The 19,079-nt window shown below is 42.4% G+C and overlaps 1 protein-coding gene across 2 annotated transcripts in view; it reads right to left on the reverse strand.

Moving 5' to 3' along the window:
- The window catches only part of MEIS2 (Meis homeobox 2), a 211,836-nt gene that overhangs the window by 190,502 nt on the left and 2,255 nt on the right, over window positions 1–19,079 (reverse strand). For both annotated transcript variants that reach the window (XM_049613300.1, XM_049613301.1), the window contains exons 2-7: window positions 18,748–18,980; window positions 17,045–17,186; window positions 16,283–16,333; window positions 15,257–15,307; window positions 14,291–14,440; window positions 4,387–4,501 (exon numbers count right to left, since the gene is read on the reverse strand). In XM_049613300.1, the coding sequence (XP_049469257.1) occupies window positions 4,387–4,501; window positions 14,291–14,440; window positions 15,257–15,307; window positions 16,283–16,333; window positions 17,045–17,186; window positions 18,748–18,980 (742 nt within the window). The remainder of the gene's footprint in view (window positions 1–4,386; window positions 4,502–14,290; window positions 14,441–15,256; window positions 15,308–16,282; window positions 16,334–17,044; window positions 17,187–18,747; window positions 18,981–19,079) is intronic.

The raw sequence follows: 19,079 nt of genomic DNA on the forward strand, positions 1-19,079 counted from the left end.
ATGGCATCTGTCATATTGTATTTAGGGTTATTTTAAAGAAATTGCCGCCACTATGAAAACATTCCATTGACGGAGTTTTCCTAGACTGAATAAGAAATCCCAGTAGAACATATTCAGGATCCACTGTAGGTTGGTTTGAGGTTTTGCTCCCTCCTTTAAATGTATAACTGGAATATTTGGGTGGGGAAGAAATCTATTTCATAAGTGTAGTATGCACTACAAACTCAAAAGTGTAATTAATACTATTTTAGAAGCTTGCTTACCTATAAACACATCCAATATAAAGGGGGTACTTTTTAGATTTTGACACCATGATTGGTAAAGAACTGCATAATAAATAAACAAATACCTAGCTATGAAATAATAGTCTTATTGCCTGGATCATAGTTGGAGACATCAATGGGAAGGGTTTGATAGGTGGCAGGCAGAGTTGAGGGGAATTATGCTGGCTTGCACAGCCCTGTGTCCTGAAAGATTAAAGAAATATAGATGCTAGTATGCTAATGTATTTAGGTTAAACTGGGTCTGGCAACAGTATGGTTAACGTGCGTGTGGTGTGCAGTGTGAGCTCAGCAGTTACTGGGCCAACTGCCTCGGTATTTCTGGGAATCCTGCCTATTCACAGTGCAGGGATTGTTCAATTGCTGCAAAATGTACAAAATGAATTTTACAAAAATGAATTGTAAGGAAGGCCCCATTACAACGATTTTACAGCAAAGATGTCAACATCAATTTTTCTTTCATGCATAGCTAATGATTAAAACAGCATATTCCATTTGCCTAAGACAATTTATTTCATATTGGCACATCAAAATATTGAAATACAAAGTTATCTTTACTCTACCCTTTTTATTCATTGCTGCTGAACCCATACCATTGTTCAAACCAGGAAAAATAAAACAAACTTGGCACGAAATACTTAAAACAAAGGCTCATCAATATTCTCCAATTTGTCAACATCTCAATTACAGCACTGGAAAAAATGTAAATTTCATGTGCTCTAAACACTGAGGGGTCTATTCTCTTGCCAATTCACATGCGTAACTCCCATCAGCGTTAATGGGAGTTACACAAACCCATCAATAATAATAATACTTTGTACATATATTGTGCCTTTCATCTAAGGCTCTCAAAGTGCTCTATGAACAAGGAGGCTGCTTCCTAGTCTTTACTCTGGCAAAATACACAATGAAATACAAAGCAGCTTTTGACTCAGCAGGTACAGAATTAGGGACCCCAAGCCTTATTATCAAGCCCCATTTTACTGATGGGAAGCCAGACACAAAGAGGGCCAGTTACTTCCGCAGAGTCCCCAGTCTGTACCCTAATTCTATCCCTGAAAAACCAGATTTCTTTCTTCATTCTAATGTGACTAACAAGACAAACTCCCTCCCTTTGGCTGCTTTTAGCAAAAGAAATCAGAGTGAATGAAAATCTGGTTCATATTTATATAGTTTACTGCTAGGCATGTGCTGTTTGAAAGATATAGTAAAGTCGGGTTTTATATTTTACCAAGTTTGTTTCTTACAATATTTTTAAAATTCGATTTTTTCCCCCCATTTGGTTTGTGGCACAAACACTAGAGAGTAAAAGATGACCTTTCACCTGTGTAACTGTAGCTCTTTCACTATCAAGTCATAAAATGAGGTATTTTTAGGTTCCAAAGCAAAGATGTGTACGAATCATTTTAGTAAAAATATTCACGAAAAATATAAAGCAACATAAATGCATGTATTGTTTTATAGCATATGGCTATTAAAGTTTAATTTAAAATGTGTATGAAAACATTGTATTTAGTACAATTCATCCCTATTTTTCCTGTTTATCATAATTTGTTTTGAAACTGAGTCGTTTTACAGTTTTCCATATGCCTGTTGTGCTAATAAATTCTGAATAAGCAAGAAAACTCTTTTCTAACCTACAAACTTGGTTTCCAATGAAACATTATAATATATTTAATGCTAAGAACATAAATTTCTCTTCTAGCTTTTCCATTATACATCAACCCTAAGATTTAACCTAGGATAAGCATATGTGATTTCAGTCAATATCTCTGTTGACTTTGCCCTGAAGCAGATAATTAATCTTTCCCACAGAAAGCTACTATGGACAATTCAGTGGGCCAAATTTCACAGCACCTTAAATACATGTTTGAAAGACTCATATGGGCATGAGTATGACAAAATACATCCAAGCCTGGCCTTCAACATGCGGTCTGCCGTAACAAACAGTGTCCCCTTAAACATGTGTTTGGGAACCACTGATGTGGTAAGCCAGGTAGGAAATTCTCCATGTCAAAGCGTTCCCTGTGTTATAGGAATCATAAGTTGTTTTGTCCCTCACACTTTAATACAGTAAAATGACTGACTTCCTAGTTCTCGTACACATAAGCTACCATGTCCATTCTTTAATCCCACAGAGATATGATAAAAGGAACAAAATCCTACAGGGATCAAATCCTTCAGCATGGGATAAGTGGGTGCAGCTACCCACAACACAGAGGTTTGTGTGTATCACTTTTACTCAGTGTGTCAGTCTCAGAACTCTTCTCTTTTCTGACCAAAAACAACAACAAAACAAACTAACCGAAATGATAAAACTCCATGCCTTGCTTGCTGCTGCAACTGTTCCCAGCTCCAAACCCCAGGGTCTTCTCTCTCCCCCTCCCCTTCTCTCTGGTCCTTTCCTGCTATCTCCCTTGCCATAACTCAACCAACCCAACAGAACCAGTCAGTTTTAAATTTCAGTTGGGACCTTCGTGACCTGTTAATGAATCTACAGAGAGGAGAAAAACTCACAGTGTTGAGTTATGCCTGGTGTTGCTAGCTGACTTGGAGTCAGAAATGCTTGAAGCGTTAACGTAATTGCAAGAATGTGAAAAATGAAGCGCTGGGCTCCTGAGCAAAGTGAAAGGTCAAAGCGAGCCTCACACACAACAAGTCTTTGGAAGATAGCCTCATTAGACCATTAAGTCTGCTTCTCTTCCCCCCCTCTTCTGCACAATGTTTAGGGCGTTTTGTTTTTATTAATAGATACATTTCACCCTTTGTGTGATAGCAGTTTGGGGTGGTGGGGAAAGGTGGGAGTCATTCAAAGCTTTCCAGCTTTAACTCTGCCGAGAAGTCCATCACCAGGATATGGAACCACAATTAAGGCATTGCACTGCAGATCCACAGAATTTATGTTCGTGCCATCTCCAAAATGCCTTCCGGTTTGGTTTTCTTAGGTGCAATCTAACTGGTCTCATAAAGACAGTATATAAGCCTAAATAAATACAACTCGCAAGTTCTTCCTCAATTTACCATCTCGTAGTGTTCATTTCTGTATCAGTTTCAAATTTGTTAAACCTAGATTCTAATTTGGACCTAGTCACAGTTAATGGCATCCTAGGAGAAATGATGTTTCTACACTCTTCTAGAATACTAGTCATCCAAAATCTGTGGCCAGAAACCTGGAGGAGTGAAGGCACTCACCCTACATCAACCACCCTCTTTTAAATGGCATATAAGACTACAGCTCAAGCTGTTAAACTGTCCTCCACCTGGAAGACTGTCTAATGCTTAAATATTGTGGCCATAAACACAGTCATAATAGAGATGAAATAGACCTAGGAGATCAGACACTATCTAACGTAAAATATTAAAAAGTAAAATCTATACACTTTCCTGGCCCACATTCAATAACGCATCTTCCTTTCAATTATCATTTTTGCTACAGAAGACTCATCCCTACCAATGTATAATTGCTCTCTGTGCAGTAGGTGAGTTTTCCATGGTAAAATTTATTCTAGAGTACACTAGGCTTCCTTGTCATCTGCAGTTGATGCCCCCCTTGTCCTGCGATTATTCTAATCTTTAGGATTTCTGACAAAAGTCGCCATGTCAGCTGAATGAAAATGGGGACAAATAGGCTAAGAATTTCAAAATCCATCTTCCCAAGATAAACTTCCATGTAGAAGCCACACTGTTCTCTGAGAGCTCATGAGCACAGATTTGGGCATTTTATGTACTTTAGAGGCATCACTACTTGATTACAGAGAACTCCTAATGGTGATATGACAAACAAAATAACCTGGTCATTCTATTTACTCAGTAACAAAATAAGCCAGGTCATTCTATTTACTCACACACCGAAGTTAAAGTGTAGATAACCAAATCTGCAAAAGAATTGGCAGAACTACTCAATTGTTTTTGTAATGTCTACTTAAAGATGAGACAGTTCACTTTGATTTTTTTTTAAAGTAATGTAAGTTGAGAGGAAATACTAATATAGCAGCTCTCTAACCTGCCACTCTCCTACTTACAGGGAGGTAGTAGTGAGATCATAAAATACTGAAGCTAGTTCGGTTATGTCTACTTTGCACAAGGGAAATGCTTGACCTTTTACCTTGCTCACTGCTGTTGTCTCCACTCTGGGAAGCGTGGCCCCCACTGGAGGGCCCCGGGGTGCCTGCTGAGTGGGTGGACGTTGCATCGTCGTGATCTCGCCAAGATGCAGGATTCTGATGTCAGGATGCCAAGAAATGTTCCCACAGTTACCATTTCAGCCATAAATGAGGAACCAATAGGAAAGGTGCAGAGAAAGACAAAAATGTGTACATATTAGTATTTGTGGACCTAGGCATATACAGACCCCACACTATAGTATGTTGTCTTTTCAGCAATGGGTACCAAAAAGAAGAAAAGATGCTCTAGCATCTTGATGAGGTGATGGTTACATCTGTGTCTACATGTGTTTAAACTAATGGAAACAGACACATAAAAGGGGTGCGTTTTATGATACACAAATTATACCTCGATAAAGTTAATTTTTAAAGTTAGGAAAAAAAAGCTTTTTAAAAATTTAGAAGTCATTTTTACTCTTGCTGCCTTAATTGGGACACACTCTTCCAAGAAAGAGACCCAATACTCTTGGATACTAAATTCCAGAACATCTACAAAACTCATGACTCCCTTAAAAACAAAAATAAAAACAAAAACAAAAAACCCCCACAGATCCAAGAACATATGGGGCAGCTCTCTGCATCTTTCAGATGCATTGCCCTACACCAACCTGAATGAACTCTGAACATTATCAACTGATTACACAACCAACAGATACAGTGATACTAATGAACAGAATGAAACAACTATGAACTGCTAGCCGAGTGATAAACTGGACAGAACTTTCACGTGAGCTCCATGGAAGCTTAAAATTCACAGGGAAGTGCTTTTTTCCTGGAAGCATGACTTGTTTCAAAGGACATGCAAGGCACACTGAGAAATTATAGCTCATGCTACTTTGCCGAGTGTATTCTTCTCCTGTTCCTCCTCCCCTTTCCTGATCATTCCCAATCCCCTGCTGTTGCTTAAAGGAAAACAGGAATTCTAATGTACAGGAAGGACTTTATCAGCACCACATGAAGGCAGGCAAGAGATGGAATTTCCTCTGGCAGAAACGGAGAGGAGGAAAAGCACATGAAACAGACCAGCCTTAAGGCCAGACAGTACACTTGTCACCTGCATGTGATGACTTCAACTAAGACCAAAGATCTCCTGGCAAGCAAATTCTTATGGGGGGGGGGGGGCAGGGAGATTCTTTGGGGGCAAAATAAAACAAAAACATCAATCTCTCAAAGTGCACGGTTTCTTCTTACAAGAATTGGTAAATAAGGATTCAGACAGACCGACATGCCTATAGGCAACAAGCAAACATCTTGACCATCTGAAAACAATCTTGCCATGTTGTCATTATATATAGTTTATCCAGAAGAAAAGAAATTAGTCTATCACTTTCTTCTACATCAACTCTGTAATGTGTATATAGAATATAAAGTTGTATTAAAATAAAATCAAGAAGCCATGGGGAGACAAAATGGGGACTATTCTTATTTGGAACAACAACAACAAACCATTCTCTTCCCCTCTACAGGTCTGCTATAAACTGAGTGCAAATTAATAGTTGGCATCTGTAAAAGATGACGAAATGACCCAAAGCTCTATAGATCAGTTATATCTGTATCAAAACAAGGCTACTGACAATGCCATCAGGCAAGCAACTGATTCCAAGTGGAAACCCCAAGCAGAAATTTTGTGATTATAAATACAGCACAGGTTTAGATCTCTGAAGATATGTTTTAGAAAGTAGATTAGGGAACAAAATTGAGTAGAAAGAACTGAAAATCAAGGTTCTGTGCTGCCTGTACTAAGACAAAGTCATGCCTGTGACTTCTCTTTTTATCAGAGTTAGAAACCACTCCAACCGTTTCCAGCTAAAGGCAAAGAGAATACAGGGGCTCTTCAAGCTTTGCAGCCTCTTCGAGTCAGCTGTTTGCTGGATGGTAATCAGATAAAGAGCTAGAAGAATTGCATGGGGCGGGGGGGGGGGGGGGGTGGTTAGGAAACAATGGCGTGGCATTGGTTTAGTCCTACAACCACACTGGTGAGAGCCTTCTTTCAGAAATAACTATAACACATTCACCTAGGCTCAACTTTTCAGTGTATACAGCAAGTGATGTTAATTTTATGCACTGCAGTCTTTTTATTAAGCAGGCTGCTAGAAAAGCTCCTCACCCCTCATGAAAACTGCAATAATTAGCCACTAACATCTCAACTATGTTTTAAGGTAAATGTCATCCAACAACGATTATATCATCATTCGAACGAAGCTGGAGCAAGTCGTTCTGTCTGGGCACTAGAGTGGTTTGAACTAACTGCTCAGAAGGACTTCCAGCAACTGAAAATACTGGTTTGTCCTTATCAGTCAAACCTGTGCTGAGTTTTTAAAGACAGACCTCATTAATTTACAATTTAGTATACTTCTTCCAGTGGTTTTCTGAGGAGGAGGAGGTGTTTTCTAAAGTAAAGGAGGGAAAAATAAGCCACATCAGCAAACATTACTTTAGAAGCAGCTGGCTCCTCCAAGGGAGTTGGATCTCCGGTTTTCAGCCCATTCCTAGAATTTGCTCATGTTCACCATTTCACGTGCCATGCCCCTGTCTTTTTCTCTCTTTTCTCCTTCATGTCCTCAAAAATGCTGTCCCCAACAAGTGTCATAAGATGTTGGGTTTCCATATGGAATGTCTCAAGTATTATGACCTCGTTTGGGAGTCTGATCAAAACTAAGGAATACCCACCCTGGCATTCATTTAAGTTGAAAGTAGGAAAAACAGATGTATCTCTCCAGGGCTTCAGGGCTGAGAAGCTCCACAAAGTTGTTCACATTCAGCTACACCAGGGTGACTCGATCACCCAGGGGAACTTCTCTTGAGAGAAGAGACAGGGAGGGGCAAGGCGTGTGAAATGGCAAACATGACAAATACTGATAATCTGGTCCATAAAAAATTGCTACCTTCCTGGTCATAAAAAATTACAACCTATGTGGACAGATAAAGTGTAATCCTTTACCCATAACACTGTTTTTTTTTTCTTTAGACTGAAATATTTGTTTGTATCACAACTTCTTTCTTCTTCTTTTTTTTTCCCTCCCTAGATAGTTTCCAAGTTTACATCCTTCAAGAATAAACTGCCTGGCTTTCTGCCAAATTATATGCAGAAGTTTAGTGAATCTTGAAACCGAAGTGGCATACGAAAGCATGTAAAACACATGATGTATGTGGAAAAGAAAGAGAAATGCTCTCTGAGTGCACGCGTGGGGGTGAGCACTCAGGTATATGCATTCCACTATGTATGTCCTGTTCTTCAGCCAAAGTATCACGAAGACACCCGAGGGCAAGGAGTGAACATGTTTCTATTCCCAGTGGCTTTAATAATTGGGAGTCAAATACGGTACTTTTCTTGCTCTTACGTAATTGCGTTAAAGAGCAGTGTTAGCAGGAGAAAAGCAGTGAATACTGAGTGGAGCACAATAGAAGGAGATGGAAAATAGATACAAGAAGCTAGGTCTCCAGGGGCAGTATTTTCTATTTGCTGGGCTACAGACTCACAGCTGATAATGCAAGTTGTAATTAATATAAAAGCATGAGACAAGATGGGGAGAGCTTGTAGTAGCGGGGCCACAGGAGATCACTCTGCTGCTCTCCTCTGTTTCTCATTTACACACAGCGTTCCCTAGAAAACACAATTCTGCCAGTGTTTTCTCCCTTGAAATTAAAAAAAAAAAAAATGATTTAGCACCATCATTGAATTCTGCTAAATCTGGGAAAGAGCACAGAGAGGACAGGAGTCTCCGGGCATAGGAAGCAAAACATATGTACGCCTTTTTTGTTGAAGTTGCAGATATGGTGGAAATTGTAACATTTTACACCATTATGGCATTTCTGTGGGGACCTGCCCATAGGAAAATACTTAATCAGTCCTGGTGAATTGGTAGGATTGCCCTGTTTAAATGATTCCACAAAGCTCATGATTCTCACATTGCAAAAAGAATGGAACAAAATGTATGAGCGTTTCTAAACAAATACAAAACTGAATGAGGAAGTAAAATGTATTAGGATTCGAGGGGGGGGAAAGCCATACTACACACACATTCTTTCTAAAATAATCTGGAACTCATCTTAGACCCCAAACGAGAAGATGAATCAATGGATGTGGTATAGGGGAGAAAGCATTAGATTCGAATTAAGTCACTAGGGTGCCACCTCTAACTGATCATGTGGCCTTAAGCAAGTGATGCACTTCATTTCCCTGGGACTTGTTTCCTTTATCTCTTTAAAATTAAGAAGTTAGGCAAGATAATCCATAAGGTCACTCCTACTTCTTATTTCTATTATTAAAAAATACTTACAATAAGCATTTGATTTTCTAGAACCTATACAACTAAAACACGATCTATAACACCAAGCCAAAAATTATACATGAACTTGGACAATACGGTAAAGTAATTCAGAATATGCGCTTGTAGGTGGAAAGCAAGAGCAAACATATATAAAGACATTTTAACCAGCAAACTAAGCATGCAAAACTAATTTGGCTCAATATGTTTAAACAACAAAGGCAAGATATGCTTGCATCGGTATACACAATTAATATGTTACATATTTCCACTTTATGATATTGTAGCTCCTAATTAACATTATGCAAAAATTACTATTTTTTAAAATCAGATGAAGACTCCTGTCATCAGGCATGCAAGCCTACAGAAGTTAAAATGTTAATTGTATGGTTTGAAAAAATGTTGGAATTTCAACTTCATTATTCTAAAGTTGACACAAGAACTCAGGAGAAGCACACATGCTTTCAGAACATGGACTCACTCTTTAAAAATGTAAATAGAGCTGGGGTCTTTCCCTCAGCTCCTTGCTTCCACCCTCCACTGAGCTTTGGGAATTAATAGGTGAGTAACTCTCAAAGTAGTAGCAAGTGCTCTTTGCAAATTCCAAAAACAAATTCCAAAATTAAAAAAAAAAAATGGATTCCTCCATCAAATGGATCAACTTTTAGAAAAGAGAGAAATTTCTTATTTTGTTGATATGCCATCATATTAGAACATGTCTCCTATAATTTTGAATTGCGTTGGAATATTCCATAAAGCATTCAGTCTGAAAAAAATACAAAATCAATTTTTAAAATATCCAAATTTTAATCTGATCGTGAATGTCAGTCGTTGTCAAGGGCACCTTTGTTTGATTTCATCTCATCACAGTTACACTGAAAACATACTTCAGCTGCTCAACCAAAGGGATTTAAATAACATAATTATTTTTGATGGAAATTGACATAGGAACTATCAACCTTCAGAAGCTATACAACAATAACAACAGAAAACCCATGACCCCAGCCATGGTGAGTTGGTGGACAGAACTTGGAGGGAGAACTTTTCCGGAATGGGTCCCTAGAGGCCTCGGGTAACACACAGTAAGGTCTAATCCTATACTAGAACTTAAGAAACTATCTGACAAAATAAATCATTTGTATTATTAATATTATTATCAAATGCCATTATTTCCCCTTTGATATCCTATAGGCCAATCACTTAAACCTATCCCTTTCCTCACCGCCTAATCCCTGCTAGATTTCCAGGTACTAATAGCATTTACGTCTGGACACTTGCCCGCATTCTGTCAGGGACAAGGTTCGGGGAGACTCCCCTCTAACTTAGCCCATTTAAAAGAACTGTATACACAGAAAAAAATAACTTGATAGATTCAGAGATGCAAAAGAAAAAAAACAGCATATCTTCAGTTAAGTTACAGCTTTCAACATAGAAATTAAAATGTTTTTCTTTTATGTATCATATTATCAGAGCCAATTTTAAGGCACCTGTCACTAACTGTTAACAGCTACAGTTGTATTTTCTTCCCTATACTTAATTCACCTAAACAAATAATAATAAATAAGTAAAATGTAGTTCCTCACGAACATTAATCAGGAATAATAATATGCACTTCAGACAAATGGACCTTGGCCCAGAGAATGTATTTCAAACAGATATGTTTCATTTATCTAATGCTGATCTAAAGATACGTAATATCTTCCAACGTAAACTTAAAGAAAGATTTTATTAGTCTGCACTGGATCTAAAGACTTGATCTAAAATTATGTAAAGTAGAAAATGTGGAGATCACCTATTATTTAGAAACACTACAGACCAGGAAAAGCATGAATTTTCCATAACAGTTTTCAAGTTGAAAGTTTTGTCTTTTTTTAAAAGAATTTGTTTCTTGATATGTTTATTTTAAACATAATAAATTTGGATGCCTGGGAAACTTAACATGAATTGCAGCTGAAATATAGAGTTCCATTTCCTTTCACTATCTTATTTCCTTCTTCCCATTATTCCAAAGAATACTCTAACAGTTGTTCCCTACCTATAATAATTACTATTACGTTTAATAAGAAAATAAGATAAACTATACTAGAATATAAAAACGCAAGCATTCATTATGAATTTATTAAAAACAACAAAACAGGAGCCAATGTTGCAAATTTTATCTTCTGTTTAATTCCAAATTTCCTTTTATCATTATGCCCACCATGTACGCCTCGATAATAAATGAACGAATTCAGTATCTTTAACGGATGTAATGTACAAAAGGTTAAGACATTATGGTTGTCTTTTTATCAACGTTACATCAGATTAGTCACATAAAATTACAGAATGTGAGATCAGCATGACAACAGCCTGATACACTGTGGAATCGTATATAAAACCCATTCCTAAAAGTCTGCCAAAAATAATTGCTTTCAAGGTATTTGTAGCAAGTACTTTCATTCAGTTTTATTTTCAAATTTTTTAATAAGAAAATAGAAGTCTAGGTTGGCACCTAATATTTTGTTCCTGACGCTTGTCCCTCTGCTTTCTACTACACAGAATTACACACTTATTCTTTCTTTTCTCTCTTTCACTCTCTCTCTCCTTGCCTGATCCTTCCTTAAACACACACACACACACACACACACACACACACACACACACACAATGCAGCTTGATACCGCTTAATAAGTATAGAGGTGTATGTGTTTTGGGGTGTCAAACAGCTGTCACAAACTGTCACCTCCACAAGAGAAACCTTGGCACACAACAAATTAAACTACACTTCTTTTTTAGCTGTCATTATTCATAGCCAATAAGTTGAAATGCTCTCGGCATTTCATGTGCAAATAAAACCATGAGGAAGCGCAGTAGATCAGAATAGTGGGCCAACAGATAAAACAGAGAAAACAACACGCTGTCTCAGTCCTTCTGAAGTGGCTCATCATCACCCCTGCACCAGCATGCACCAAATGAGATCCAGCCTGGGGCAATGTATTAAATATGCATATCAAAGCAAATGAAAAAATAAACCTGGAGATTCAAATTGGACACATTTACATACTGAAAATGTTCCCCTCATACCACTTTTCAGGTAGTAGTTCTACGGTATTTTCCCTTTTCTTGCTGGTGGGGGGTTAAGGGAGAGCGCGCTGGCAGGAGAGGCAGAAACTAAGAGAATTCACTTTGTAGGCGGATGCCTGCTAATGAATACAATCAATATACCTATGGCACAAAAATATCAAAAAATGGTGAAAACTCTCCAAGGTTTTCTCTCACCTCCCGCATAAAATTCCAGTCGGTAGCAAACCTCGCCATTTCCCACTCGGTGTGCTGGTGGAACAAATTATTGCTTCCTTTCAAAACAAATAGCAGGGGGCTAAAGTAAAAATGTTATAGTTCAGATCTCTAGGAAATAGAAGGCTTTAAATTATGATGCCCAATGAGGTGGCAAGCCCTCGTGGGTTCAAAATAAATCAGTTGTCATCTTTATTTGATTGGGGGCCTGAAAGAGGAGCAACAAATGTTACCGTTGACTCTTTCATCCAAAGATGATGATTGTTAAATTATTAAAGCACTATCCTCTTAGGTACCACTGACTACTTGAGTGTAATTTAAATATTACAATAGTTTCATAAACTGGAACTGTCGATCAGCCAATCCTCTAAACAGCCTAGTTTATCTTATCTCTTCTGTGTAAACATCAGCATGTTCTAGTTCCATACATCGAAAACAGTTGCCAAGAAGCTATTCCAGAGAATCAAGTAGTCGAGACCCCCAGAAATGTCACGAGAGAAACGTTTTGGGCTGCAGATAACTGTGAACCTCTCATTCTACAAATCAGGTAACTATATCCTTCTCATTCCCCCAATACTGCAGAATGCATATGAACTGAGAAAGAGGAAGCTATGAAAATAAGCAAATGACGACAACAACAAATATTTCTAAGGTGGTGTCTCGCCTTATAGACAACAGCCACACGTCATAATGCCACATATCAGCAAGTAAACTTTCCGTAGCTGCTTGCTGCACCCTTTTGATTTTCGTTAATATACTCAAATACAAAAGAGCCCCCCAAAGTTCCCCCATTGTGATGGGAAAAGCCAAGAGTAAAGACAGGCACAGGAACTTTCAATGTCATAGCATTTATTCTGTCTCAGAACTAGACAACCAGGACTGAGGTTTTCTTTTTCTTTCTTTCTTTCTTTCTTTCTTTCTTTCTTTCTTTCTTTCTTTCTTTCTTTCCTTTTGTTCTTAGGCTGGATTTCCATACAGTACAAAGGCTAATAATTAAAATGTATGCCTGTATATTTTCAAAACTTTTTGGGGGGAGGTAGGGGAAAGGTAAAGAATCTCACAGAAGGTTTACTCTCCAGGCCTCTCAACCCATTCCTCTTAATAACCAAGAATGGGGTGGGGGTGGGGGGGGGGTGGACAGTTGTGGTAATGGTACAAACTGCCTTCAAGCCTCAAAGCTGTTTAACTCCACAACATGCTAAATTAGTATTTCAGCCAGCCAGTTATTAGACTATAGCCTATATCACTTAGGTTGTAAGCTCAATTGAATATAATCTATAGACACCCTGTCCCCCACCCCAGGCTTGAGTTCCTATAAATAAACTGCTGTTCACACCCACTCTTTAACCTCGCCACTCTTGCCTTTCCTACCAGCTGCAATCTTTCTTCTCTTTGCTTCTTTTTCAAATTTTCAGTCTCACTACATATGCTTTTTTTTCCTTTTTTTTTTTTTTTTTAAAGCATCAGGCTCCCTAGATCGGTTCCAAAATAGGATTAAAAACAGAGAATAGAAAGAAATCTCCCCTCCTAGACTGACATACACAGTCACTCCTTACTATACTCTGTCTTCATTCACCGACTGTTTAAGTGTTAAAATTCAACCACTAACCTATGGTTACTCAATCGCAATTCCCTTCAGCTTTCTGTAATACATTGTTAATAACTGTTTCATCAAAGTTACTGTCTTTTATTATAAAGATGCTTCAGGCACTTGGCAATAAGTCCATATACTGACAATAAGTTTCTATAGAGCAAAAGCTCAGAGAATTGTAATGTGTTCACTCCTTCTTTCCTTTCTAATGCAATGCAAGATTGTCAATAATTCTCAGGATTGTCATCTCTGTGAGGGACTGGGAAGTTGGCCCTCCCTCCCCAATTCTCTCTTGTCCTTCAGTGCTCTCTCCCCCACCCTGTCCATCTAGCCGACTTGCCTCTGGGTCCCTGCCGCACTGATTACACAGAGTTGGGAAAGCAGGAAAGGCAGCAGTCACCATATCAAACAGACAATTTGCTAACACTCAAGTCACCAAATCCAGGAAACTTTACACATTAAGAGCACAAATCACTCTATCAACTCCCTGGTTTCTTTGGTTCTCCACATAAATAAGGAAGGGGGGCAGCAAAGGGCAAAGGAAGATGAAAGGTGTGGCAGAGGTGGTGAGAAAGGGAGAAAAGACCCCCAAAGAGACCAAATCCCTTAACAAGAAAACCAAGTTTGAGCTTAGCTAAATGTTACAACAACTTTTTTAAAAATGCTATGCCCAGTAGTCTCAAAAGAATGCCAAAGGGCTCTCAGACTTACATGGTCAGCGAGATTTGTAGAGGAGCCTGAAAGTTCTTCGTGATCTGACTTGGAGCTGCCGTCCCTTTCATCAATGACAAGGTCGATGGGCATTTTCCCCTTCAAACAGCTAATGTACCGATGGCAGAAGTTATCACACAGTTCGTGGACCTAAAGGGAGGGTCATGGTGAAGGTTCAGCTCATGTTGTTGTTGTTATTGTTTTGTTTCATTTTTAAAGGGAAAAAAATCAGGATGCAGGGTTACATTTGGAAAGAGCAACAGTGCAACCTCTTCCAAACTAACTCTAATTAATGGGTGTAATACTTGAAGGCGAGGAAACAATAGAGCAATTGTTGCAACAGATATTATTCTCGGGAGACTTCCCTGAGCAACAAGTCACAATAAAGGGAGTAGAAACAAGACTGGAAATAACTGGGTTCAGACTGGGAGTCCGGAGGTGGGGTTGGGAGGGGGGATCCAATCTGATGATAACATCAAAATGTTAGAACGCTGGAACTGGGAACAGCATTGGCATTTGCGATTCAACAAGCTAAGAGTTTCATATGTTTCCAGGGGAAAGTGACTGAGCTGGAGAGCAATGTGAAGACAGCCCAGCGAGGATGATTTCCCCCTGCGTGTACCTAATGCGCGCTCTGGTCTGAGGGTGAGCTAAGCTAATAGAGACGCAAGCAGGCTGAATGTCCAGTAACACAAATGGTTTGCTGCATTTCAAAATAATCCTGAATGCCTAGGGAAAAAGACAGGGCGCGGGGGGGGGGGGGGCGGCGCACAGCAGAGCTGTCCTAATTCACCCATCCTCTGAGCCCTTGGGTTAAGGAGCAGTTTGAAGGAAGGACATAGTAACAAGTTGCTCAAAACCTCCAGGTGCTCAGTGCCTCAGCCTGGAGATTGGCAGAAGACATCCCGACTCAACGGAGAGAGGGAAGTGGCTAAATCAAAGTAGGGAGTGTCATTCCCTGCTTACCTTTTCTAACTCCAAGAGATGAAACCTTAGTACTTGTATTGCTTGGATCATCTGAAAGAAAAGTTTGGAGTGTGGAGTTAGGGCTCTGTGACTCAAAGCCCTGAGTGGGGGGGGGGGGGGGAATTGAGCTGGGGAGAAGAAACAGGCAAGTGGCCAGGCAAAACCCACACATCAAGAAATCATCAGAAAAACCAAGTGATTACTGATCATCTCTGCCTCATTGGCCACGGGTAGGAATCTGACTCAACCTGAGCCGAGGCGTCTAATATCTTTGCCCCCTGTGTTCACTGAGCTATTTGGAAGGACTGCTTTCCTAGGGCCAGGCCTTCCTTCTCCGCCTGAGTCTTTAACCGTCCCCTCTTTCGACCTCAGGCCAAATTAAAAAAAAAAAAAAAAAAAAAAAAGCTTCGGAGAGAGAAAGCTTTTTACAGCACACCCAGCAAAACCCGTCCTTACTAAAGAAGGAAATACTCAAGATGAATGGTGAGGCAGGGCCTTTGAGAGCGGATTTAAGTACTTTTAATATTGAAATTGTGCAAATTAGCAAAAGAATCGCACCTAAAAGTGGCCTGCGCGGGCCTGCCCCAGGACCCCCCCCACACACACACACACACCTCCCAACTCCCCGCCCGCCCTCCGCTGGGCCAGCGGTTATTTCCTTCGGGTTAGCTGCTGGGGGCTCGGCTGCCTACCCCGGCAAAGAGAGGAAATAACTCACTTCTCGAAGCCTCACTCCCGGGCCGAGACCCGGGACTCATCCACTGCTCACACTCGGGGCGCTGTGTCCCCGCCTGCTGCTCGCTGGCCTCTGCTCTCCCCTACAACCACCCCTCACCCCTTACCTCCCCTCTTCCTTTCAGGGGCTCAAAACTGGTCCCTTCCCCCTCACCACCCCCCTCCCCCCGTCGCTTTGGAGCCTCAAAACAGGGTTCTGCTCCAACTCCCCGGAGCTCCAGGGGAAAGTGGGTGCTTCCAGGCAAGGAAAGGGGCCCAGGCTGGGGAAAGGGAAGAAACCGTGAGCCTTACCAAATTGTCCAGCTCTGGGTTTGAGGAAAAAAGTGGCTTTTCCGCACGAACCTGGAAGAAGCAGGGAAAGTCAACATGAATTACCAGCCCAACTTGAAAGAAGGAAATCCCTGTCACGGACTAAATTGCATGAGTGGGGAAAGGTGGAGAGTCAGCCGCCGCGAAGAGGAGAGAGGCTTTGGTAAAACACAGGACACAAACTAGTGCCTTAAAATAGTGCGGTTGCTTGAAAAAGTACTGGGCCTCCTGCTCCTAGCCCCATTAAGGGGTACCCGGAAATGCTGAGCTGCAGCTGGAAATTCAGGGCCCTGCTCCAGGCCCGAGTACCCTCTTATTCAGCCCTCTAAGGGACAGTGGCTCTCAGCCTTCCTCACCTTACTGCCCGCACTGACCACCCCACCAGGCGCCCAGCTTCCTCCCCTCCCAGGCACTCTCGGGTTCCTCACCACCCCTATCCCCAATTCTTGTTCTAGTAGCTGCAGGCGGGGAAAAGGCCAAGCCCCAGATTAGGAGCAGGTCAACTTTAATTCGAGGGTCGAGCCCCTGTATTCCTGGCTGGGGGGAAAAACAAACACCCATATTTATCTCCGCTTCCAGTTCGCCTCCAGGCTCAGGGATGGGGAGGAGGCGTAGCGCTCGGACTGGGCCAGAGGAACAGATCGGGTGTCCCTGCCTTTTCCTCCTCTTTCATGTAAAGCTCTGAGGAAAGGGGAGGGGGTGGTGAGGGTCTGCAGGAGGGTGAGTGGGTCAAGAAGGCTGGACCTGCTTGGCGAAGACCGCGATGTCCTCGTTGAAGGAGTCGGAGGAGCAGACGTCTCCGCCGGCCACTCCGGGTTCCCGGGGAGTGCAGGTCGCCAGCTCGCACTTCTCAAAGACCAGAGCTAACAGAGGAAACAACGGGTGCCTAACGGGCAGCGCCACGCAGAGACACACACACGGAGACGGGGTGCAGAGGGGAAGGAGCGAGAACTGTAATCAACAAGTTTGGAGGGTTCGGATTCCTTCTTTCATAAAACAAGCACGCATCACACTTTACAAGCCTTCCTCAGTCAGCCGAGCCTGGGCCAGAAACAGAAAGGAAAAACGGCCTGGCCCTTTCCCTCAGCTCAGGAGTCCCTCAGGGCTGGTGGGAGAAGCCCCTGGCCACTGCAGCCCACCGAGTAAGAAGAGCCTCAGTGGGAAATAATGAAACATCCGAGCAGCTCAGGCAGTCTGGAGCCCGGAGCTGATCCAGACCCAATCCCCATACTACAGAGGCCGCAGAACCAACCCCATACCCAGCCCTGACCTCTCAAGAATGGAACACTACGAGTTTTTTTTTTTTTTAATTGCTTTAGCTCTGCACATTAATGGTCATTTCGAAGGAGGCCGAAGGCTTCACCCACACAGACGCCCGAAGTGGCATTTCCTAAATCAAAATCGGAGAGGGTCCTCTTCTAACCTCTCTACCCCCTTGCCTTATAAACTTGTTTGCTCTACTTCTAGTAAAGCCCGGGCGTGGGGGCCAAAATAATAGGAATGTTAAACGCCGAGGAGCTTCCTTCCAAAGACCACATTTCTCCAGCAGGCAAAACAAATAAATCGAGTGTTAAAACTTGGAAGCGTGCGTGCGCGTCTGCCCTTTGTGTTCCTCCGGGCGGTTTAGCTCCACTTCGGGATGCTTGCGGCCTCTGGCTTCAGGCTCCGTGGCCGTTGACCAGCCGTCCCCTCCCCTCGGCAAACCGCCGCCTTCCCCACCTACTCTCAACTGGGAGAGCCCGAGAGGTACACTTTTGGACCGGGCACCGCCATCCCTGTCCGAATTCTCTCAGGATATAAAACGCGGAATTTCCAGCCATCTCCCTCACTCCTCCTAAGAGCAGCTCTGTGCAAGCAGCAGTCCCTTCCACCCCGCTGCACTTCAAGGTCTACCCCCTTTATTTACAGAGAATTAAGAAGTGGGTGATTAGGACTTCCTGACCGACAGAAGCAGCCCTGATCCCAGCTCAAGCTGCATTTAGTGACTCCCAGACTCTCGGTAGGAAACAGAAGAGGGGGGAAAAAAAACAACAAAGTTGCTCCTCATCGGCAGGAAACTTTCTCCTTCGTCAAGGCCTCAGTTAGGGGGCCTGGAAGGACCAGCTCTGCGTCCTTTGGCCAGGAATCCCGTCCTTGGGGAGAAGGCCCTGGCAAGATTCTCAGGACTCAGTCACTCTGGGTTGTGGGGTCCGGAGTGACTGGGCTATGGGGGTGGAAGAGGCTTTATCTTTCGGGGATTTACACTTCAGGCGAAGAAGAGCAGGCCCCCTTCTCTGTTCTTTCTGAAGGCAAGCGGTCCCCCCCCCCCCGGCCCCCCCCGCCCCCCCCCCCCCCCCCCAAACAACCCCCCCCTTAGCCGCCCACCCCCCCAACCCCCCCAGGGACGAAAACACACTCGCCCTCACAAACAGTATGCTGGGTCGGGGGGGGGGGGGCGGTTGGTTTACCCATAGATCGCGTCCTTGTCCCGCTTCAAGGCGTCGTTGACAGCGGATCCCATGCTGGCCGGCATGACATTGGGGTGCGGGGCGTGCGCGCCGTAGTGCTGCGTGGCGTGGAGCGGCGGCCCGTGGTTCAGGTGGTGAACCGGAGGGATCGGCCGCGGCGCGTGAGGGTCTCCGTACATGGAAGCAGGCACCCCTACTCCGTCCATCCCGCCGTAATGGGGCAGCTCATCGTACTGTCGGAACCCGGCAAAGGGGAGGGGGGCGCAGGAGGTGAGGGAGAGCCAAGGGGGAATAGAAAAAGAAGATGGGAGAAGAGAGCCGGGAGAGGAGTG

Source organism: Panthera uncia (assembly GCF_023721935.1).
Source record: "Panthera uncia isolate 11264 chromosome B3 unlocalized genomic scaffold, Puncia_PCG_1.0 HiC_scaffold_1, whole genome shotgun sequence".
Taxonomy (NCBI): domain Eukaryota; kingdom Metazoa; phylum Chordata; class Mammalia; order Carnivora; family Felidae; genus Panthera; species Panthera uncia.